The sequence below is a fragment of the Mesoplodon mirus genome (assembly GCF_964341445.2).
Source record: "Mesoplodon mirus genome assembly, chromosome: 12".
NCBI classification, from domain to species: Eukaryota; Metazoa; Chordata; class Mammalia; order Artiodactyla; family Ziphiidae; genus Mesoplodon; species Mesoplodon mirus.
The window spans coordinates 20,309,918-20,335,833 of NC_138988.1; the positions used below are offsets into that span (position 1 = coordinate 20,309,918).

General features: G+C 37.4%; 1 protein-coding gene across 2 annotated transcripts in view; it reads left to right on the forward strand.

Moving 5' to 3' along the window:
• Positions 1 to 4,589: 4,589 nt before the first annotated feature.
• The window catches only part of MDFIC2 (MyoD family inhibitor domain containing 2), a gene marked incomplete at its 5' end in the record, with an annotated part of 98,872 nt that continues 77,545 nt past the window's right edge, over positions 4,590 to 25,916 (forward strand). For both annotated transcript variants that reach the window (XM_082637791.1, XM_082637792.1), the window contains one exon: positions 4,590 to 4,677. In XM_082637791.1, the coding sequence (XP_082493917.1) occupies positions 4,590 to 4,677 (88 nt within the window). The remainder of the gene's footprint in view (positions 4,678 to 25,916) is intronic.

Sequence of the window (25,916 nt, forward strand, 5' to 3'; positions counted from 1 at the left end):
CTGGACTTAACTCCTTTTTACTTTCTATCATCCACTGTGGTTTATCTTATTCATCCCAAGGCCCAGTCTAGCTCAAGAGACTAAAACCCAGTCCAAATCACACTCCATCACCCATATGGAGAATTCTGTGACCCAAGTACATCTCTAGGTGGGTGAATGAATGATTTAAAGGTTGGCATCAGTATGGAATATCCTAATGCAATGTCCAACCAACAGGGACACTAGTGATATACAACTGGTTCAGGATAGAGTACTTGATGCTTACTTTTATCATCTTTCCTGATGAAGTAGATGCAAAAAATTAAATACCATGCTTATTAATGTCTACAGTTCTCATTTTAAATGATTGCTAAAACAAAGACAGGAAAGGAATTTTAAATGAGCTAACTTCAAAAAATGGCATCTTCAAAATGAAAATTAAAATTCCACATAGAAAATTCAAATAACGTCATCCACTCTTCAAGACAAAAGCCAATTCAAAGTGCAAAAGTGAAATCAAAGGGCAGTGAAAGTCTAAGCAGAGAAAAATGATAAAATAGAACAACAGAAAATTTTTAACTGTTAGGACATGTTTAAAATATATCAGTCAGTCTCCAAAGAAGATATACAGATTGCCAACAAACACATGAAAGAATGCTCAACATCATTAATCATTAGAGAAATGCAAATCAAAACTACAATGAGATATCATCTCGCACTGGTCAGAATGGCCATCATCAAAAAATCTAGAAACAATAAATGCTGGAGAGGGTGTGGAGAAAAGGGACCCCTCTTGCACTGCTGGTGGGAATGTGAATTGGTACAGCCACTATGGAGAACGGTATGGAGGTTCCTTAAAAAACTACAAATAGAACTACCATATGACCCAGCAATCCCACTAGTGGGCATATACCCTGAGAAAACCATAATTCAAAAAGAGTCATGTACCACAATGTTCATTGCAGCTCTATTTACAATAGCCAGGAGATGGAAACAATCTAAGTGTCCATCATCAGATGAATGGGTAAAGAAGATGTGGCACATATATACAATAGAATATTACTCAGCCATAAAAAGAAATTGAGTTATTTGTAGTGAGGTGGATGGACCTAGAGTCTGTCATACAGAGTGAAGCAAGTCAGAAAGAGAAAGACAAATACCATATGCTAACACATATATATGGAATCTAAGAAAAAAAATGTCATGAAGAACCTAGGGGTAAGCCAGGAATAAAGACACAGACCTACTAGAGGATGGACTTGAGGATATGGGGAGGGGGAAGGGTAAGCTGTGACAAACTGAGAGAGTGGCATGGACATATATACACTACCAAAGGTAAAACAGATAGCTAGTGGGAAGCAGCCGCATAGCATAGGGAGATCAGCTCGGTGCTTTGTGACCACCCAGAGGGGTGGATAGGGAGGGTGGGAGGGAGGGAGACACAGAGGGAAGAGATATGGGAACGTATGTATATGTATAACTGATTCACTTTGTTATAAAGCAGAAACTAACACACCATTGTAAAGCAATTATACTCCAATAAAGATGTAAAATAAATAAACAAATAAATATATATAAATAAAATAAAATAAAATATATCAGTCAAAACTGGATAATATTTCCAAATTAGAAATGAATGTTATCTTCATAAAAATTCCCTCCTCAGAACTATTCTTCCAAAGGATTTTAAAGTTTGCAATTTACTTAACAAATACAAATAATTGTATCACAGTAATTGCAAAAGTAAAACAAGTGGAAAGATATGTATAAAACAAATTGAAAAATATGTATAAATCAAGAAAAATCAAAGCATAAATCAAGAAAAATCAAAAGAAAAATCAAGAGTAAACCATAACCTTCAAAGTAAGAAATGTGGACAGGATTTGAGTTATATGTTGCTCTGGGGACAGATAATTAGAAACTAGTTTAGTTGAACATAAATAAAATATGTAAACATAATCACAGAATCCAAGGAGAGGCTTCATCATCACACACTCAAGGTAGGAATGGATTCTCTGCCTTAGAAATTGCACGGAAGAAGAGGTTATACAATTTGTAAACTTACAGAGATCTAAAACCATTTTGAATCTAAAAAAAAATAGTTTCTGTTGAGGAATAACATGGATACTCATATGGTCTATGATTAAAATACAACTGAAAATAAACTAGGAGGAATAATGTGATCAGCAGTGTTTCAGCTCACTCATTCTCGCCTGAACACTTGACTATTTCTTCTCATCTGGACAGTGTTTGCATCTTAGGTTTCTTTAGCTCCAATGATGTCTCTATTGTTTTAAGATCACTGTGATTGTCATTTAGCAAACATCTCTCTGACCCTAAGAATACATAAAATTTAGATAATTTGCTTTTCCAAAGGACAATGCCCGAACTATTAAGGGCATTAGATTAAGTCTCCAATTTATGATGAAGGGACATAAAGTGCTATAACTAGAGAAAAGAGACAACCTAGAGAAACATCGTAATCAGGTGTTTCCTATGACTTTGGGACAAGGAAAACACCACTGGTGTTTTTGATATGCTGGTTTTGTTTATCCAACCATTGTTAATCTATAGGTGATCATGTCCTACGCTGAGCAAGATGCATAAAATGCAGAGACAGAGGTTGAGCCCTGGGGGGTTGGGGTGGAGGTGTTTCTAACCTTGTCAGGAAGATAAGACAGGTTTACAGAAGACCACAATGGAGGTGATGATGCCAGGAGTCCCTAGGGGGATCAGAGAAGGGAATGACTGTTTCTAGACATCAAGAAGGCTTCAAGATGGGGGCGGAGGTGGGCTTTTGAGGCAACATTCTGAAATGTTCATAACAAAAGCAGGTGAGTTCAAGAATAGCAGCATTGCAATTAGGTTAAAGGGAAAGGATAGGCACCTCGGAGAAATCTTAAAACTTTAAGCCACAGTTTGAAAATGATGTTATAGATTCTGACCGGTCAAGGTCTTCCTTGGCTATGTAAGGAATCTGAAATTTATCTTTTGCTCCCAGTTTTATTGTTTTTAAAAACTATGTTGTTCAGTCAATTTTCACGCAAAACTGGAAGCAAAGTAGAAGAAGGAATGAAGTTGGGAAAAGAGGTGAAATGGATACAAGTCCATCAGATAACAGACAGTTTCCAGGTAAAGACACTGGAGGAGGCAAACCACTTTGGGTTAAAAAATAAAGATTATTTTTTATGATGAAAAGAGGGGATATGTATATAGGTATAGCTGATTCACTTGGCTGGACAGTAGAAACTAACACAACATTGTAAAGCAACTGTACTCCAATAAAAATAAAATAAAACCAACAACAACATTTAGGAATGTTGGACTATTTATTATCATGCATTCCTAAGGGTTATGGGTTATGCTGTCTGCTGTTAACCTTCTGTTGAAAACAGTACTGTCTTTGCCTAAGAATCTAATGACAAATCCTCTTTGGAATGTGATTCCAAATTCTTTTGGGAATACCTGCAGACTCTCAAAAGAATGTGAAATGTTTTCTTGTTGTCTATAAAATGTTAGAAAAACTTGCCTTTTGAAACAGCAGCTGCAGGGTGAACTTCTAGAAAATAAACCCTGAGAGGTTTCTCTTCCTTTTCTCTTAACCCAAATAGCCTACGTATATTTTTCAATCTCTTCTTTCTACATCCTTAATATTAACTGTAAGTGATGAATGGCGGGTGTGGAAAGAAGGAGACTGGAGAAACTCCATCCATTTGAAAAGAGTTCCTTCTTTTCACCCTGTTTTGCAGAGTGTCATTTTAAATAAGTGCTGGCCTGGAGAAGGTTTTTATTGTTTTGAACCACAGGCTTTACATTACCTTAAAAAAAAAAAAACCTCTCAGCCGCAAGTTGGATGCTTCTGGCAGCAATACAAATCTAGCACCACCCAGGGAGGGAGCGTATTTGCTTCTTCGCTCACTTCTAGCAGGGCAGAGGAATGCTGGACATTGAGAGACAAGCAGGGAGGCTGCCCAGAGCATCGGCACGCTGCTCCCCCGTCCCACACCTTGGGCCTCCTCCCTTAGGAACAAACAGGTAAGTACACCGAGCTGCTGATGCAAGTGGGGCATCCTAGCTCACTGCGATCAAGCCATGGAGGAAGTCAAGTGCAACGTACTGAGAATGCCTAATAGGTCTCAACACCTTCAGGAAGCTCAGCTTGGCCTGGCTGAGGTCATAAGGTTCTCCTACCCAGCACATTGCTGAAAAGTCCTTTGGTGTTTATTAGTCTTTCTAGCTTTGCACGTCACTTTGCAGCATGCTTTTCTCTAGGCTATTAAGAAATGCATTAGAACAGTCACTGAATGTTTGGGTTTTGACAAATCTGGGGCTACTTGTTCATCTGTTTTTCTTTCGTGTTCAGAAATCAGAGCTTACAGCAATCTTGACTGCTAAAAGGTGAAATATCATCTAAAGTTTCGTTTTCAATGTCAGTGTTGTAAAATACTATACATGGATAAAATGTAAGACTTAACGCTAGACAGGGAGCTGAAAAACTACAGAGATAAAATGTTCCTATATTATGATAGTCGTCTCTAAATATAAGGCTCCGTGTTATAAATTTGGGTTCTTAATGAATTTTTTATATAACCAATTCTGTTTCCACTTAGATGTCAGAAACTGAGCTGGAAAAGATAAAAGTCAGAACAGCTGAGCATTTTGAAAATGACAAAAATAACATTTCTTGGTTGAAGGAAGGTAAGTCCTCTTGCTGTTGATTTTCTATCGATGTGAGAATTGTGCTTTTGTTTATAAGCAAAAAAGAGTGTGGAAGAAGGAAGAAAAATGTCCCAGCATTTCAAATGACATTAATACTTCTGATTTTCTTTCTTTCTTTTTTTTTTGGCCCAAGTGGTAGTTTGAGGGTGTTTAGTATTGAAATGCTTTTTGTATTCCTTAGACTGCAGAGGTCACTCAGATGATTTTATGGGTAAGAGGATATACATTTTCAATTCAAATACATGTTACCTGTGAGGTTCTTGTTGTGCTGGAGAATTTTCTCCCTTGTAGCCAGGAAGATGAAATAATTTGAGGACAAGTATTTTTTAAATAATAATCACAGAAAGGAGTGCAGGCTGTAGGAAGTCATGTCTACAAATAGAATTGCCATTCACTGCAATTACAGAAGCCACCTTCCCCCGGGAGAGCACTGTCAGCCACAAGCACGACGTGCGTAAGATGCTTGCTTGAAATACACACACAAATCGATATGTCCTCCTAGGAGAAGTACAAATATGTGCACTTCGAAAATACATATAAACTCATGATTATTTACTAGAAGGTTTGGTTTCATAATCTTTTCTTTTTATGAACATCTTTAATGTCTTTAATCTTTTTATGAACATCTTTAAAAGGAAACCAACTTGATATTCTATCTAAATAGATAAGTTGCATCTTTTACCTCATTTCCCGAATCTATTCTGTTGTTAAAAGACAGCTCTTAAGTTGTTGCCATGCCTCCAAATTGTTTTCTAAGGTAACAGGAGACTTTAATATATATGTCAAGTAAGTTCTACAACACCAATAATAATCATCATCATGACATCAAACACGATGACAATGTGTATTAATGATTATGCTGAATCATCACAACAACCCTAGGAAGCATTAATCGCTCCTGTTATTCAGGTAAGAAAATGGAGTCTCAAAGAGTTTAAGTCAATTGCCTAAAATTACAAACTTAGGAAGTAACAGAGCGGGCATTTGATCCCAGACTGTGTGACTCCATAGCATATAAGTTGAACTACCACCTTACACAGTGTTTCATAGAAAAGATGTTTAAGTTACTTGTCAGGACATGATCTGTGCTCAGAAAGTTTTCCTACAGTGTTTAAATCAACACCTCCACCTTCACACGTACTCTTCCATCCACTCTTATTCTTAATCCTGCTTTACCCCATCCTCATTTTTTAACTGTTTACTTTTTTAAAAAAAGATTATCCTTTTGCCCCAGGGCCCCATAATCAAATTTAATAGCTGGAACTCATCTCCAGTGAAGGCTTTATTTCAGGATAAAAGTGGGTACAGATATGTATTCTCAGAATCATTCCCTTCAAAAAGCCACAGAGCTAAGAAATTCTCTCACTTCTTTTTATTAAACAATCTTTTAAATAGAATCTTAAAAAGAACAATATAGAAGTAAAAAAACTGAACTCAGGCTAAAGATCCCTCTGTGTTTTTCTTGAGAAGACCAAGCCCGCAAAGACAGAGAAGTTCTTCACTGTGACTTATAGTGTAGTTTATCTTATTTCTTTTGCTTCAATTGCCCATGCTATAGATGTCTCATAGAGAAATAATGACAAAAATTGATATACCAGTCATTTGTTTCCTGAAGAATTTCCATTTTAAAAAATTGTCTCCATTAAGTACAATTTAGGATTAAATTCTTATAATCTACAAAATCTAACTTCCTAGGTGACCTGTTTTAGCCCATTTGGACACTTCACTTAAGCTACACTCAAATTATTTTTACTGTATCATAAAAGGGATTCGAGCCAGATGCAAGATGACAACATCTTAATTGGGAATTACCAGGATGAGTTAGTTTTTGAACATAAATGTCTTTTTTTTTTTTTTAATGTTAAGAAAAAGGATCTATGTTGGCTTTTTTTTTTTCTTTTTCTTTTTCTTTTTAAAGCAAGCTGGTGCGATGGGAAGAGCAGAGGATTTAAAGTCAGGCAGGTGAAGGTTTAAATTTTCAGCTCGGCTGTTTACTAGCTGTTTGGCTGTGCCATGTTGCTTAACCTCTCTGAGCTTCAGATTCCTTAGCCAAGGACTAGAACACCTACTTTGTGAAATTATGGGGGAGAGATCTTATTACTTTTGTGTCTTTCTTTCCTCTTTAAAGCATGATTCAAAATAATACAATGTTTTTTTGAGATCCTGGTTCACACTTCGAACAATCTGCACTAGTACCAGCGTTGTATATTTTAATAGCTTTGTCAACAGAAAGGACCTCTATAAAGATGCAAAGAGGCAGTTTATTTGGGATCTTAGAATTGCAATTTGGGGAAGCACAGATCCCGGAGGAATCCAGAATAGTGTCTCAACAGAGGAAAACGGGCAGGGGGTTTTATGGAAAAAAGGAGGAAGTTCATGCAGGCTTAGACAAGTTGCTTAACAGTGATTTGGATTGGAGGGTAAATTTGTTCCATATATACAACTGGGTTATCAAGCACCTCTCATCCCTTACTAGGGAAAGGTAGGGTTTCCTAGTCCAAAGAAAGTCCAGTTCTCAGCATTATTGTTTCCTTTTGGCAATTCAGCAACTATTCAGCAGCTTTATTTTTGAGTGTTCAGCCAAAGTTCAGCATGGACAGCAAACACAGAGGTCCTTCTTGACGCTTCAGTCATTCCTGCCATTGTTTCTCTCACAGCATTTTATATAAATTCCTTCCCGTGGTCCCTACAACCATTTGGTGTGCAGTAGTATTGTCCCATTTTACAGATTAAAAGACCGAGGCTCAGAGAAACTAGATCTTGCTCAAACTCACAGAGCTGTTAAGTGGCAAACTGAATCTTGAACCCAAATCTTCCAAATTCTGTTCTTTGCCTTAAACCACTTTGTCACAATGCCTTCTCCAACAGTTATCAGTATTTGAAATTTATCAACCCCCCTCCCCCTTAAAAAAGAAAAAGAAATACAGTCATCCCTCGGTATCTGCAGGAGGATTGGTTCCAGGACCTTTTGCAGATACCAAAATCCAAGGATGCTCAAGTCTCTTACACAAAATGGCATGGTACAGTCAGCCCTCTGTATCCACAGTTGCAGAACCCACAGACAGGAAGGACTGACTGAAGAGACTGGAAAGTGGTTCAAAAGTTTTTTGCATGACGAGCAAAAGTAATTGCTTCTCCCGTCACAGTGCCTCTTGCCTCCCTCTGCAATTCCAGCTGAATACTGGCCACGTTTAAAACATAGGGAATCACAGCACTGCCCTATTAGGGTTGCAGCAAGCACTCGCTGGCATAATCTACATAAACCACTGAGCACAGTACCTGACCTCAGAGTGAGCATGGGACCAACAGGAGTTAACACCACCACTGTCAACCTGAGTACTGATACTCTAACTTCTCACCTTCAAACATTCAGTCAATTTATCCAATTCGAGTCAACATTTATTAACAGCGGTATCACTGGAGACAAGGCATGAGCATAACAGAGAACAATTTTAAAATATGAAAGAAGGAAAGAAACACAGCCCTGCACTCAAGAATTTTATCTAATTGTTCTGCTTTCCCCTGAAAGGTGAAGAGGTTCTTATTTGCCTTCTACTTTCTCTCCTATGGACCATGGGCCTGATGGCCTCGGCAATGGTGTCAAAGAGCTGCTTAAAGCAACATCCAGAGCTTTTATTAACAATTAGGGTAAATAGTGTTTAAGAAACACACCAATAAACCTGAAAATGCACCCGGAGTCAAGTTAACTGAATCCTATTTTACCTTCTATCAAACTACCTGGCAATCTTGTACCATTATTCATCATCTTGCCTTTAAATTCCTGACTTCTCAAATTTTAGATTGATCAGATTCCTGGGTCCCAACTTAAGGAATTCAGGAGGATATAGGTGGAGCCCAGATAAATGCTTAAGAGCAAGTAACATGAAGTAACATGTTCAGGGACCATACCTGGGGAAACCCTGTTTTAAGAAAATCAGAGAAACAAAATATGATTGTGAAATATGCACCAGGCAAGATGAACTGTACTGTGTAACTGTGGACCAAAGTGGTCTAGAAAGGCCAGTCTTGAAGGTGGTCATCCTCTATTGGCACAGGTGAAGAGGAGTAATGCTGGGTGCAAATCACAGGCTGCATGATGCCCGCTTTGGCACTAGGGAAATGGGCATTTGGACTAGTTACCTGCGTATGGATTAACACAAAACAAGGAGGCCAGAAAGACTGAGTTCCAACTATAGGTTAAGTCATTAGTTGGACATGGGTTCTAAGTTGTCACTGCAGGTCTGAGGTCAGGGACTAATATACTGAAGCGTCATTTAAATCTGTAACTGGAGTGCAAAGTGGGATTAGGCAGGCAGAGGAAACTTTAAGGCAAGGGGGATGTTGATGGCTAAGACAGCAATGCATTCAGTAGCCCTGAAGTGAGGACAACACGACCAGCATGAAAGTCATAACAAGGAGAAGAAAATAGGCCCAAACGTGAAAAAGGTTACAAAGGAAAAATTGATATAACATAGAAATTGGGGGGGGGGGAATTACAGGTGGAATAAGATGGCATGTAACACCCCATTAAACCAGGGAGCATTCTTGGGTAAGCATTTCAGGGCTCGTTCCTTACACTATTTGATAGGGAAGAGAAACATCAGAATGAAGGGATGGAAACCTTTAAATTGTTGCCATCTGCAGTTTAAAATCACAGCATCACCAGTGTTTGAACTGCACACGATTTCTTAGAGTGTCTCCTGATTTTTCAGGAGAAAGTGGATTTCTATATGAAATCTCCTGATTTCTAAAGGTTAAATAATAACAATTAACAACAACAAACAACAATTACAAGAAAGGGCCATGCAGAACAAATGAAACCAGGTTCTGTGAGTATATTTCAGCCCATGGGCTACCAGTGTGTAACTTCTGTTCTAAGAGCTTGTATCTCTTAACAAAATCTAGTACAATTTCCTAAAAACTGGTTTTCCATAAATATATATATATATATATATATATATATATATATATATATACACACACACCAAGTCAAAACAATGGTGTGACCTAAAAAGTGTGAAGTTAAGCAGATCGAAATAAAACCGTTTGTCCTTCAGAAGACTAGCTCTCTGTAACGGTTTTAGTGGAGCAGTCTCTTTATGAGTGTAATAAATAGAGGGAAGAATAAAATTATCCCAAGTTACAAGTGTGCCCTCAATGTACGAAGCATAGTTTTATAATCTTCTAACCTGATGCTGACTCGGTCCCATACCTGCTACATTGGGTGGGCCCCAGAGGGAAAATTCATATTAGAGAAAATACTTGATTTTTAAAAAATGGCCAGGGGGTGGGGACAGGGAGAGGGCAATGAATAAGCTTTCTCTCACTTTCCAAAAAGGTCAGGAAGAAAAGAGCCTGGGAGTTGAGAATTCTGTAGTAACTCAGAACAAACTACAGATCCTTTTCTGTAAGCAGTCACATGGTGACTACTGTCTTTGGTGATTTCAAAATTATTATTTAGAGACATTTTAAAGGAGACTTCCCTAAACTTATTTAATATTGATGTAGAGGAGTCAAGTCACCAATGAGTTGGCATCTTGAATACAGTGGTTATTATTTAATCAAGATTCAGGAGTATTAGAGACTAATATTCCAAGATACTGGAAAACATCCAAGAGGTCCAAAAAGCCATGTTACACAAATTTCCTTCTCAATATAATGCAAAACCTCAAATCCATAACACAAAAATCCCAGCTCATTCTTTTTTTTGGTTTTTTTTTTTCAATTCTAGAAATAGTTGTTCAGTGTTTTTTTAAATATTTACTTATTTGGCTGTGCCAGGTCCTAGTTGCGGCATGTGGGATCTTTAGTTGCGGCATGTGGGGTTTAGCTCCTTTGACCAGGGATTGAACCCAGGCCCCCCGCATTGGGAGCTCGGAGTCTTAGCCACTGGACCACCAGGGAAGTCCCCCCAGCTCATTCTTGATTAAGGTTTGTTTGCAAATGAGATAGGGAAAGTATAAATCTTACATTTATTGACATTCATAAATTCACTCAGCTTCCCTTGATTCTAAGTGAAGACAGTTCACTTTGTTTGCTCAGAAAAATAATTTCAGATCTTGAGCATTAAGACAATTCCAAAATGCATACTTTATACAATTCCACAAGCATTTGATGAAGCTCCTCTTGAATTCACAGATAACATATTAGGCGAAGAAACAAAGATGTCAAAAAAATGAAAACACCACAGGTTTGGCCCTCAAGGAACTCATGTATTTCAGTGCTTTATTATAATGACTAAATATTAATCCATGCTAATTCACTTATTCAGATCATTTTCATTTTTAAAAGGGCTACTTTTGTGTGTCTAGCTTAAAAATTAAGCCACACTAACGCCTATTTTAAATTGTTAATTTCCACCAATAGCATATCTTAGTTTCCTTTTACTATGTACACACAGGAAACAGAATCATTAGCTCTTGTTTCTGAGGTCTCCATGAACTTGTGAAAATGTGTTACCTAATAACCAAAATACAGGTAAGAAGAAGGTAATAGTCAAATAGAATGTTGTGCTGTTTTTAACCAGAGCTGAAAGGAGAAATTATATGTGAAAATATGTCCTTGCAAGTCACATAAAGAAGTAAAATAAGCACAAGATAATTTCACAGGGTAATTGTTTTGAAGCTTTAAAACAAGATGATGTGATAGAAATTGGTGTGGGGAACTGTCCTTGACAATCAGTGGTCAGAGAAGTTCTGAAGGAGAGAGATTTGAGTGGAGACTTAAATGACAAGAAGAAGCCAGCTGTGCAAAAATCTGGGAAGAGCATTCCAACAGGAAAAAGATCCTGTTTAAAGATAGTATGGCTCAGAATGGCTGGATGAGAAGGAAGGAAGGAGGAAGAAAGGGAAGGAAGAAAAAAAAGGAAATGAGGGAGTAAGGAAGGGAAAGGGGAAGAAAAGGGCTCAAGTTGCAAATAATGTAGAACCTTGCTGGTCACAGTCAGGAATTTAGGTGTTTTTCCTTAATTTGAATTAGAAGGCACTGCAGATTCTAAGCAGGGGAATAAAAGGACTCATTTATACTGGATGTGGTAAAGAGCGTACTCGGAAATAAAACAGAAGACACTGCAGTTAACCAAGCAAAAGATAGTAAGTGGGATAGGATAAAACTGTGAAGATGAAAGAGGTAGAATAGGATTCAGGACCTATTTTGGAGGTAGAGCCAACTTAATTGGCTGGTGCCCTGGTGTGGGCCAACAGAAAGAAAGGAGGCAAGGCTGACTCCTGGCTTGAGACACTGCATGATGGTAATGCTGCATGAAGAATAAGAGAGGGCTTCCCTGGTGGCGCAGTGGTTGAGAGTCCGCCTGCCGATGCAGGGGACACGGGTTCGTGCCCCGGTCCGGGAAGATTCCACATGCCGTGGAGCGGCTGGGCCCGTGAGCCGTGGCCGCTGAGCCTGCGCGTCCGGAGCCTGTGCTCCGCAACGGGAGAGGCCACAGCAGTGAGAGGCCCACCTACCGAAAATAAAAAAAAAAAGAATAAGAGAAAAACTGGCAGGAGATGGGAGAATCAGAAGATCTGGGTGGGTCAGGTTAAGTGTGAAATGCTGAAGATAATCCCCGTGAAGATTATCAATTGGGCAACAGGATATATGAGATCAGTGCCCAGTTTAAGTAACGCTGACAGGGAAAGCTGGCTAGAGATTTTGCTTTAGACCCGAAGATTGAGAAAGCATCTACTGATGGGAGAGCACAGGAAATGAAATACAATTTCAAGTAGAAATACAATTTCTTTCAAGGCAGGAAAGAACATGGCATGTTCCATGAAGTGAACAAAAACAAGAAGGGCTGGAGCATCTTGACCCAAAGGAAGGTTGGCATTTGATGAGTGCGGGGAGTTTGCCTACGAACCAAGCCTCAAGCCTTTCAGAGACCTTGGTCAGTCAGCATCTTGGATTCCAATGAACTCTCTACCCTGGAAATGCCTACTAGAGATATATTTTATCTTGTAGTAAAATATAACCCACTGCATTTTATTCTCAAAAGAAAATTAGGTAAAGGACTATGAAAGGATAACATACTACTTTCAAGATCTAACAATGATAAAATGAAGCTTTAATAGTTTGTATTAGTTCTCCAGAGAATCAGAACCAATAGGATAGGTAGGTAGATAGACAGATAGATAGATAGAAGATAGATGAATGGATGGATAGATAGATAATAAAGGATTTATTATGAGGCGCTTGTTTATACAATTATGGAGGCTGAGCAGTCCCACGATCTGCTGTCTGGAAGCTGGAGGCTCAGGAAAGCAGGTGGAGTAGCTCCAGGCCAAGCCCCAAGTTCTGAGAGCCAGTGGTGTAAATCCTGGTCCAAGTAAGGAGTTCTGAGAAGTAGGGGTTCTGATGTCCACGGGCAGGAGATGGATGTCTTAGCTCCAGTGGAGACAGAAAATATGCCCTTCCTCTTTCTTTTTGTTCTATTTATCCCTTAACCTACTCTGGAAAGAGGTTTTCTCTAATCAGACTATCAATTCAAGTGCCAATCTATTCCCTGAAATAACTTCATGTACACACCCAGAAATAATGTTTTACCAGCTCCCTGGGTATCCCTTAGCCCAGCCAACTTGACACCTAAAATTAATCATCACATCGTTTTTGAGAGGAAAGTAACAGATACTTTTTCTAGTTAAATTAATGAAGAGCAGTATTTATTGGAAGGCTGGGAGTCAGTTTGCAGTCTACACGGAAAATTCAGGTCCAGGATGGACAGGAAGTAATCTAGCTCTGGTGATCCAGATAGCAAGATTTAACAATATATTCAGGTCACCATTCCTAAAACATTAGCTCCACGCACTTTTTCTGTCCTCTCATCCCCCTGTACTCAAGACTCCAAATCTCAAGGAAGAAAGCTCAACAGATTTGTCCATGAGTCCCCACCCTGGCTAGGCAGGGCAGGAAACCGTGACTGACAGCGCCACAAGGCTACGCATAATGGGGGAGAGATGTTTCTTCAGAAGAAATTCAGTATGCTAGCACCAGAATGAAAGGAGAACAGATGCTGTGTGGCTTCCAAATAATGTCTACTCTAAGAGACAGTACCCACGATTTTCAGTGCTTTGCTCCACAAGGGATAATATTTTCTTAAGAACCTGACATGTGCTGCTGATGGAACACTGAACATTTCAGGAAGTAGCGTATTTACTTTAAATGTATTGGTCTTCTACCGAAGTTCAAATGTCAGAATCATTTTGTTTCTCTGATAACCTTATTTTATGTTGAGAAAGTCCAGTAAAAGATGAGATCTGTGTTCTCATAGGTCAACAAATTAAATTCACATGGCACATCCTACAGCTGATGGTTGAAATTTCTTTCCAACTAAGCCTATAAAGTGGTAAGTTCATTTCTTATAAAATGATGATGTTGATCCCAACGGAATGGAAGGCCTAGAAGATGCCATGTCAGCCTTGAGACTATGACCAGATGAATTAATCAGTGCAAAGTCCCTATAAGTTGTTAAACAGCAGATTTAAACACTCTCTTTCAATGATGATAGGGCAGTACATCAAATCCAGAATGATCTTAGCTCACCATTATTAACTGCAATTTTATGAACTCGGAGTGAAGCCATCTGTGGAAACTGGGAACCAATCTTTCCTGTCTCAACAGGAAAATGAAGGTTGTAGCTAACTAGAAACTTCAAGAGATTTACTCGTTTCAACTGAGATTTTTCAGGAGACTCATTTTCCTCTATGTCACAACGGCTGTTGGTGTGGTTCACCTAATCAACATTAGTATAAAGAGCAATCTCATAGGGAGAGAAACAGTCCCCTATGTTCTGTGGCTCAGGAATAAGGACATTCCATTTCTTGTAAATTCCACAAAGAGGTACTTTATGTTTATATGATTATGGCCCACTTCTTTCGGCTTAGGAACAGCATGTAGAGGGAATATACTCTCATAAAACGTACCTGCGTTAGGTGTGCACCAGACCGTTAGTACAAAAAGGAATGTGAAGAGAGCAAATGAAGACATCAGTCTACAGACATAAATCACTTCAACCATGTTAGCCATTATTTAAGCCTGTCGAAATGTAAATGCGCAGCAAAGACAAAAAGCAAGGGCAATGACATAGTTTTGCCAGCGTATACCTTCAAGAAAAAAAGAGAAGGGATAACTCCTAGAGGCGTAGTATTAAATAAGACATCAGGCAATTTCTCCTCTTGAGCTGAATTTCCACACTAGGATGGATTTGAAAAGACACAGCTACCTTGCAGAAGGTAAGAAAGGTGCTTCATGATGTCTAATCTCAAACAACTGACAATAGGAGCGGAAAATCTGCATTTCAGCTCCTTCATTTGCTGATTTTATTTTCTTTATTATATTTAGAATATTCAGCATTATAGACTGGAAACCAAATTCCTCCCAGAGTTGACAAAAGATATATGTCAACACTAAAACATCCTGAATGTAAATTTCATTAAAATATGTAAAGTTTCTATAAATAAACTCTTCTGAAGAAAAAATTCATGAAAAATTATATTCCATCTACGTTCAATAAAAAAAGAAAGATTCCACTCTATACACGTGTCTTAAAACTAATTTCTTAGACCACTATATGAAAACTCAGATTGATAAGACAAAGTATTCATACCATAAAAGAGGCATTTGTTTTGCAAAATAATATACAATTAAGTAGACCAAATCAACGAATGTTTTGATTTCCTGCAACGCAATGACTTAACACAAATAATATGTCATGATTCTTGGGCCCAAGGAACTTATAATTCAGTTGGAAAAACAAAATATCAACAACATATCCTGTGTGCCAGGATTCAGACAAGAGCAAGCTTTTCAACTTTATATGAAATATAGTACAATGTGCACAACCAATTTGGATGGAACTTTTCAGTATCATTCTCTCACACACCAAACCATACGGGTATACCTAATTCCTCAGATAAAGATTTCTCTTAAGATTAAAACAGAGCTTGTTGGTTTGCTATATATTTAATGGATTTAGCAGATTTCGGCTAAAACAACTGCACTAAAGATTCCCTTGAAAACAGGATTCATTTAAAAATATTAACTTAGATTTCTTACATAGTCTCTTAAAAGAAAAGAACTTTTTGTAAATATTCTTCAATTTATTACCCAGCCTTTTTTCTTAAAAGAAAAAAGAAAAGAAAAACAACTGATGTCCACATTTTAAAATGAGGAAAAACTATAACATGAAGAGATAAAGATACTTAATAAATAGTAAGGGAGTTCACTTTTCCAAGGGATATTCTAATGTGAATGACTTATTTAGTGAAGAGGGAAAACTGCATTAAGGACTTAAAAAAAAAAAATAACAACACAACTTGGAGGCAAAATATATTCATAGGTCATGAATGCACTGGGGTGTCCAATACACTGTTAAACCTCTAAATTCTGTAGGCCAACAACCATTAATTAAGAAGCTACCCTCAGGCCTCTAGATTCTAGGACAAATTACGAAGTCTGAGTTCTAAACTCAATTCATCACTTCCTCTCTAATAGAAGAATGTACTCGTTGCTTCAGTTTTACTTAAGGACATCAGTCTTGTCTTGTAGTCCCCTAGCAGCTAGGAGAAGTAACTTGTTCTCATCACTTCACAGGTTAACAGTGCTAACTGGAAATCGAACTTAATTTGTAAAAACACTGAACAGGGAAAAGTTACATGGTTAAGAATTATATATATAATTATATATTACATACATATAATATACATAGTTATATATAATACATATGTATATGGAACAAAATATTTTATTCCATCCTTCTCTCTGGCCTTCTAACAATATATTTATTGACTATCTTCTCTTTGTAAGACAACATAGTAGCTTCTTAGGAGAGAATCAGACATAAATAACACTCTAGGTGCCCGCAATCAGTGTATATGTGATATTGCAGAGGCCAGTAGTAGTTAAGGAAACTGCACCATAAGCCAACAGATTTAATAAAGCAGAAATGTTAAGTATTAGATTGCTAATTGCTCAAGGGCATTTACTTCTATATTTGAGCATCCAGATAGCCCCTGGAACAGAGCAGATGCTCAAAAGTGATATGAATAAATGAAAGAATACATAAGTAAATTCCAAAGACGATATGATACTCAGAAGTGATATATGATATAAGAAAGAACACATCTACAATTCAGAAAAATCGGGGATGTGGCTGGGCTATAAATCATAAGTAGAGTAGGCAGTAGCATTACAAACTGATGGAATACTATGGTCTAAAGTGGAGACAGGAAAGTCTGGGGTGTTCAGAGAACAGTAGTTACGTTTTCCTGGGTAAAGGGTATGTGTGTCACAGTAGGAAATAAACATTGGCTCTATCATGACGGACTTTTAATACTAGGCTGAAGAGCATATTTGGAAAGTTCTAGGACAAAGAGAAGCTATCAAATGTATCTGGTCTGGGGGTTGGGAAGGCGGACAGGACCTAAAGATGGCAGAAAACTCTGTGCTTTAGAAAACATTTGTGATTTGAGCATCTTTATTTAAATGGATTAGAAGCATATAAATTGAGGGGAAGGGTAGAAACAGAGTGTTGCATCCACAGATGAGAAAGAATGACTTCTGCACTGGGCTACTGGTTGCCAGGACAATGGGAACAAAGGGGCTGGCACCCAAGAGAGTGCTGGCCCCAATGCCTTGGCCATGGACTAGATGTTAGAGGGTAAGAGAAGGAGGAGTTGTCAGAGATTCTAGAAAACCTCAGGGTTGAAACTGGATTGCTTCTGTGTGTGTGTGTGTGTGTGTGTGTGTGTGTGTGTGTGTCCCCTTATGTAAGTAATCTGTTTCAGAAAAATTAGAAAACGCAAATGGCAAAAGATTACTCCAAATCTTAACACCTAGGGGTAGCCACTGTACATCTTTCCTTATATGTTTTATATGTGTACCAAAGTGTATATACACACACTAGTAAATTTAATGAAATTTGATTATGCAATATAATTAATATTGTGCTTTTCTTACTCATAAATGAATGTCAATACCTTTTCAGGTTAACAAATACAGATTTATAGCACCATGTCAATGGCTATACACATAGTAAGTACTCCATTACTGAAGTCAAAAAATATATGTCAACATTTCCTTACTTTCGGATATTTAGGTTGTTTCCAATTTCTTGCTTTGAAATCTCAAAAGAATACACTATAGCATCTATTGCGATTTCCTTTTAAATGGATTAACCAGAAGCACCTTGCGCATCCTCACACCTTATCTTTGGTTGTCAGGGAACCGTATGCAACGTACTGCACAACAGTGCTTCACTTTATGTTCATAACAGCCATGCTCAGGAAGAAAGTAAAGGTCAGAGAAATTTTTAAAATGAGGTCTAAAGTCACACAAGTAACAGATCACAGAACCAGATCTCAAGCCAGGCATGCTGATCCTAAATCCAGTGTCTGTTCACCATAGACTCTGCTGCTCTGAAATATACTTGAAGGTAGATAACCAATAACCCCTCACCTGCACTCATTATGACAAATAAAATTAAAGAAAACTGAAAAAGTTTGGGGAAGCCTTGTGGATAATGTATCTTTATTTTTTTATTTTTTTAAAATTATTTATTTTATTTTTGGCTGTGTTGGGTCTTCGCTGCGCGCGGGCTTTCTCTAGTTACGGTGAGCGGGGGCTACTCTTTGTTGTGGGGCATGGGCTTCTCACTGCCGTGGCTTCTCTTGTTGTGGAGCACAGGCTCTAGGCGCATGGGCTTCAGTAGTTGTGGCACACAGGCTCAGTAATTGTGGCTCACGGGCTCTAGAGCGCAGGCTCAGTAGTTGTGGCACATGGGCTTAGTTGCTCCGTGGCATGTGCGATCTTCCTGGGCCAGGGATCAAACCCGTGTCTCCTGAGTTGGCAGGCAGATTCTTAACCACTGTGCCACCAGAGGAGCCTGATAATGCATCCTTAAACCTCTAATTCATTTAGTTGGATTCTCTAAACACCTGTCTTTAGCAAAGACATGGTGATTTAAATGGGAAAGAGGACTTAGTTATGACATTAGGCAAAGATTCAGAAGCCAACTTATCTACAGACTGTAGTGATTAAATAGTTCAGAATGAATTACAACATTGTAATATTGCTGCATTCATATTTAAGAGATAAAAGTTGGAGTTCAGTTCCCATAATATCCAGTCATTTAAGACACAAGAGAGTTAATCATGTTAATATCTTCCCACTGATGTTGGCTAACTAAAGAAAAAATATGGCTGATGGAGGAGGGAAGTGGAAATCTTATTTTGTTTGCTGATCTTTCTGAAACGAGCACTTGAAAATAAAACATATCACATCAAAGTGTGGGGGAAAAATAACTCCAGCGGCAGAATCAACCATGATCAGATTAAGAAACAGCAATATATTTTTGCATGGCTAATAAACAGATCAAAAACCTGCAGACCTAAGGATATTTGGATGCCAAATCTAACTTTAATTTTCAAATATCCTTATCTGGTCTTACCATCTCTCCAGCAAGAAAATTACATTACACATAGCCCTGCTTTCTCATATTCAGCAAGTAGCATCCCACGGTCAACCTTAGATGTGACCTTAATTTTCCTTGTTATGTTCAGAATTTTTAAAAATTTGTCCCCTTAAATCTTTAAATAGTAGGATTTAGCAAAGAATAAAAGACACCATTCTGTAAAAGCTTGAAGCCAGAAACAAACACAATGTACTGCAGACATGATGGATACTTCATCCATTGTATTTTTCAACCATAAACTAAATTCAATTGTACTTTGGTGATCAGAAGCCTGCTAGTTTACAATAATAATATTTTTAGTTAAAATTATAAATAAAGCTATTTTTTTAGGTAATCCAATGACACTTAACAAATTACCTGAATTCTTACCATCTACCCCACCAACGTAAAACAACAACAATAACAAAATGCTTAGGGGAGAATTTTAATTTCTCATTTCACATAATGGAGGAAAGTGAGTCAAATATTTTCCCACCCTCTAAGAAGTTTAATGCAACTCAAAGAATTCTGATTACACAAATACACTTACTGCTCCACAAGGCACCCAGACATACGCAATGAAAAGCATTATTTCTGTCTAACCAATTGAAACTACAGTGATTATATGAAATTGGCATTAGTAATAAGAGAAGCTAAATGAATAACTTGAGGGTTAAACAGAAGTAGAGTCTAATTACAGCCCTCTAGTGGCTCAAATATCTAAACTGTTCATTTTCACCAAGACATCTAGTCTCTGTGGTCTGAAGTAATTTTCTTACAACCTTTATCTAAACTCTGCCTAGCATATTCAAGTAAACAGGTTGGGTCTTTGGTTCTTTTGCTTTGTTTCTGTAAGGACTCATTTTACAATAACCAATTACTCAGAGTCAGACAAAATAATTTGCACAATTATTAAAATTGTCCAATATTAAATTCAACAAGGAGAGAATTGTGCTTAAATGTAAATTTCATTTGTCCTCTTTTTAAAAATAAGCAGAGATCAGAGAGAAATAGGTTTGTGTCATTTCAGATTTCCATAAGGAATAATATATACACTAATTAGTCAATCAAAAACCATTGGCAAAACCATAATATACTGGGGGTAGGGGTTGGAGAGGAGGGTATTGGACCAAAGCCTGGCAACAGGCTAGACCAGAGAGGCAGATCACAGTGTACTTATTAACTATGTGAAAGAAGTTACTTGAAGGGCAATGGAAAATATTAAACAGCCTTAAACACAGAGAGACCATTATTAGATTTGCCTTTTTTAAAGACCACTCTGGCAGCAGTGTGGTTGGGAGAGGCGGAAAGCAGATAGAAGGGTTCTGCTGTAGCCGAAGTAGAAATTTTTTAAACGACAATATGAATGACAAGAGAAAATATGAGGATTCGTTGAAAATGACAATTGTCAGGACTTCCTGGTAACTTGGTTCTGGGGATGAAGGAGACAGATGTCAAAGACAGAATGCAAGTTGCTGGGTCAATTACCAAGCTCTTTGCTCAGTTGGAAACACAGGAACTGTAGTGTATCCTTCACTTGCTGTGAGTTACATAACTAAATGGGTTTGGTTTTTTGTTAATTAGCTTAATTGAAGAAGTATGTCAACCAATGTCCAGGTGTTAGAAGTGTTGGGATCTAGAAATTGGAGTTGACTATTTCTTGGACTTCGGTTAACTAACATGTATTCCATCATATTTTCTGGTGGGCTCTGGGTGCAGAAGTTAATAGGGAGGAAGCAGCATGTTTAGAGTTCTTTCAGTCTCTTAGGGAGACAATAAGCTGAAGATCTGGAGAGGGAAAACAAGCATAGGGTTTAAGTGAAGCTTCATGGCCTTTTATGTTTTAAATTTCAAGTTGTTCGGGGGCTTATGGGAAAAGGAAATCTAAGGTTGTAGTAGGTATAAACTACTCATTCATTTTCTCTTCACCTCATTACAAAGTAAAGAAAATGTTTTGATAAACAAGGCTTTCACCCTTTCCCCATCAGTAAAAATACTGCTGCTTGGAATGAAATCTAAGATGTAAAACAGATGTAGAATTCTGTTGATGTCTTTAACAAGGTGATTCACACATTAAACACAGTCTTAAATGGGGTACACAGAGGCTGTGAGGTTTGCAAATCAAGCTTGTTTCTATTTTTACACATAATTTACCTTTGTTGTTTCCATTAAGGTGAAAGAATATAAGGAGCAGGTATGAGAAGCAAAGAGAAAATAAATAGGGGCATGTGTTTTTTTATCAAACCATACTTAGTTTCATTAAGTAAGGCCCGTATCAACAACAAAAATGCAGCAACTGAGATATTCAACATGAATCAAGAGGTATCATGGATCAAAAATACAGCACTTTGAAATATTTCCATTGCAGTATTTATACCATTGGGAATGATGCTGTCAAGAGCCGAGTCTTTGGAACCACACTGACCTGTATTTAAAATCTGGTTCTACTCCTAATTAAACAGTAATCTTAGTCAAATCACGTAACATCTTTGAGCTTCAGTTTCCAAAGCTATAAATCAAAAATAATAAAGGCTGCATACACAGTGGATTGCCTACCCAACATCCGTTTTCCCCTTGTTCTAAGGAACCTCAATTTTGCTCAGAAACCCACCTATTTCATCACAGCCATGCATTTCCAGGGAGGCTGGCTCCATCAACAGTCCCAGGAGTGAAATGAATTCTGATTGGTTTAACCCAATCATGGTGGTCCCAATCGACCTTACCGGTAATCGTTTTAGACAAGTTTGTGAAATAATTCAGGACAATGAGACGTGTATCTGCTGGAGACTTTTGGTAGAGGTTTTTGTTTTGTTTTATTTTGTATAAGGAAAGGTGAGTTGACTGCTTTGTTTATTTGTTTGTTTGTTTATTTATTCAGTTTTGTTCAGGTTTTAGGTTTTGGGGGACCCGAAGGAAGTTTACAAGAAAGGTTCTTTCCACTTTTGGATGCTGTCGAGTCTTTATGTGACGCCTGAAAGCGGGAAGCCACCTTATGGTCCTAAAGGGAAGTCAGCCTAATAATAAAGTCATGCGTCTGACCTAATAAATTAACACAGGGGAAAAAAAGGAAACAAAAATCTTAGGAGTGTTGTCAAGCAGTTGATGTAATCAGCCCTTGAGCCAACCTACCTCTGAAATTGACATGTGAGAAATAAATGACCTTTTTTTTAGGCAAGTTTTAGTTGGAATTTTCTGTTATTTGCGGCTGAAGGCTACTTTGCAGAATGAATAATAATGAATGAAAAGTACTGAGAACCCAATAATAACTACTGTCATTATTACTTTCACCTTTTTTTTCTCATAGTCACTTTTTAGGTCTTTTTCTCCCTTTTCTTGACTCTATGGAAACCATCAGGGAATGTGTGGTTTCTTATTCCTTTCTATATTCCCCTACATACCTACAACAGTATTTATCAACAGTAAGTGCTTACAAATATTGTCAAAATGAAATAGAATTGAATCAAAGCATTTTCACACATTGTACTGTAGGGTCTATTAATGAACTAGAGTAGACAGATTTCATTAGCAAAAGAGGGTGTATTTTATAAAGAATAGTATGAGAAAAATCAATGTACTTTTTATTCTAAAGAATGATATATTTTTCATTCTAAAGAGAAATATAAATTTCCATGAACCAAGTTTCAAATGCTAGAGCAATACTATTTTGAACAAGTGACATTTCTAAAGCACTGAGAAAAAGAAACTCAGATGAGAAAACTTAAAACATGACAATGTCTTTGTAAAACCAAGCCGTACTCTTAATAAAAATTGATAAATATTAAAAATTCATTCAACTGTTGCCCAAAGTACCACCCTTGATCTTATATTCATATTCCTGAGTGATAGCTTGTGCTTTTTACATTTTTATGCTCCCTCTTTCATCAGATAACTCCACTCTTTCTTTCTGGCTCCAAGAGTCTCTTTAGGCCTCAATGTGTAACACAAAAGTAAATAAAGTGACGAAATAGAAAACAGCACAGTTAATTTTACCAATTAGCAAATATAAGCAAGCTCATAAGGAGGCCCTTTTTCCCTCTCTTTTCAGTAAGAGTCAGATATTCATTCACCTTTTTTTCTTCCTTAAGACTTTCTGGATGAATATTAATGTCATAAAAAAAGAAATCCTGTTAACTTCTAGTGAAGTCTAGTGTTGTACCAAAAAAATCTTATCTGGGGACAAATCCCAAGCTAACACAGTTTTATATCACTGTAACAACCAACTAAAGCAGAAGTGTTTTGTTTTCACTGACCTCTAACTAAACTTTAGAATTCCCCTCAATCATAAAGGCAACATCACAATAATTGGCAACAACTGTGATTATGTGAACAACAGAAATCATGGATATTTTCACATCACCTTACAATTGTAACTGATATCTCAAAATGTTGTTTATTTTTATCCCATCATTAGTTGTTCAATTTCTGTACTTATTGAATTTATGTGATAAAGATGCACATGTATTACTATATCAACAATTTTTAAATATTTTGATAACTATATGTAATTGGTTTCCTTATAATCCTATGGATTTTATTTTTATGCATTTAAAACATGACTCTGAGAAGTGGTTTATAGCCTTCACCAGACTTCCATGGCTCAAAAAAAAATGTTAAGGACCCCTGAACTAAGGAAATGCAAATGAGCAGAACACTTCCAAAAATCTAAAAAGTAAAGGGGGTGGAAGCAGAATCAGCTAAGACTGAACCTCTGCCCCTCCCGTCATACAATATGCTACTTATTTCTTCTCAAACAGCAAAAATCAAAGTCGATTACACTTTCCACAAACAGCTTTCACTTCTTTCAAAAAGATAAATTCTTAAATTTTCAGAAATCAATTGTGCATATGTTTCTCCTGCATATGTTTGATAATTTTGAATCAAAAATATTCTAAGCTTATTTTGGAAAAGTTAATTATATCAGACTTATACCCACCAGGGTAATTCTACCTTCAAAAGAAAATTTTTGAACAAAACTTCTATCTATCTATTTATTTATTGCGGTACGCGGGCCTCTCACTGTTGTGGCCTCTCCCGTTGCGGAGCACAGGCTCCGGACGCGCAGGCTCAGAGGCCATGGCTCACGGGCCAAGCCGCTCTGCGGCATGTGGGATCTTCCCGGACTGGGGCACGAACCCGTGTCCCCTGCATCGGCAGGTGGACTCTCAACCACTACGCCACCAGGGAAGCCCAAAACTTCTATTTTTAAATTACAATTCCAATGTGTAACCACGGAAAGGAAAGTAATTGTTTTTTACCTGCAAATTATAGATAAATAACACATATATCTATATGTAGGTATATATGTAGTATATACATCATCAAATATGTACTTTTAAACGTTTGCACATCATTAAAGAGGACATTTCATAGGCGAAAATACTGGAAATGAATTTTGATTTTGTCAAATTTTAAGGTGGTTTAAAAGTGCTATTGCTCAAAGAGAAGAAAATTCATCCCAATACAAGATATTCCTACATAAAAAATACATAAAAATACATAATAGATATGAAAGACTCCTACATAAAAAAGAAATCACAAGTTTGTGAACTTTCTTTTCTCAATATCTCTCAAATTAAAGGAGCCAGACAAACACAGCTTGAACTCCAACTCTGCAAATGCTTCCAGATTCACCCTTATTATGGTTAATAGTGATGAACAGTAAAGTAAGAGTAATTGCATTTACAAGGTGTCAAGCACACTAGTTGAAACTGTAGCTATAAAAGGAAACAAGGCAGGCACAGTAACTACACTGAGAGACACTGGTTTAGTAAGGCAGATATTATATAATGTAAATAATCGGTTAAATACAATTGTTAATATTATGAAGGAAAATCACATTGTGTATTATCTCACTTAATTCTTAAAACAACTCTGTGAGGTAGGTTATTATTATCTTCGTTTCATGAAAAAAAGCTTAAATTCAGAGACGTGGAGTAACTTTCCCCATGTCAAAAGGAGGCCACAGAGATACAAGTGTAACAGGAGAGGTTGAAACATACAAATTTAATTGTAGAGTAATATTTATATTACAGTGGTGTTTAGCTTTCTGAGGGAAGACTGATTATTTATTCAGCTTTGAAACCATCATGTCTTGTATGTGATAGGTAAAACTTAAGTGAATGACAATAAAAATAAATCACTGGACAAAATTTAAGAGGTAAAGAATGGGAGAACACAAAGTATTACACTCCTACGTTCTGCTAGGAAGCCAAAGACAAGATCTGCCGACTGTACATTTTGGAAGAAGGTTACGTTCACCTTCCGTTAAAAAACAGAAAAAAGGTACTATTCTAGTGAGTGAGGTTTGTAACGGAGCAAGCTATGCCTGCAGAGGGACAGGCGTAGGCGGGAAATCTCTGTGCGCCCTCTCAATTTTGTTGTAAACCTAAAACTGCTCTAAAAAATTCTCTTTACATTTTTTTCCACAATAAACAATGAATAAATAAATAGACAAGGGAAATATTACGTATTATTTACTATCTGATGAGCATCTACTATACGAGTAACAAATACATTGATCTTGAACTCTTTGGTTCTAATCGGCTGTCAGTAACTCCTAGGAGGGCTGTGCTGAAGAGCATTCTGAGTGGGGTAAGGGTAGCAACGCTGTACTGAGTACCGGAGGGGAGAATGACAGGATGCTTGCCAACGATTTCCTGGCTACTGATGTTGTGATACTGTGCTAAGGGAACTGTCCTGTCTCAGGAGAATCTCAGAGTGTAGCAGGAGATAAGCTCGAAGAAAGAGAAAAAGCACAGGACACTGTGACAAGTGCAGG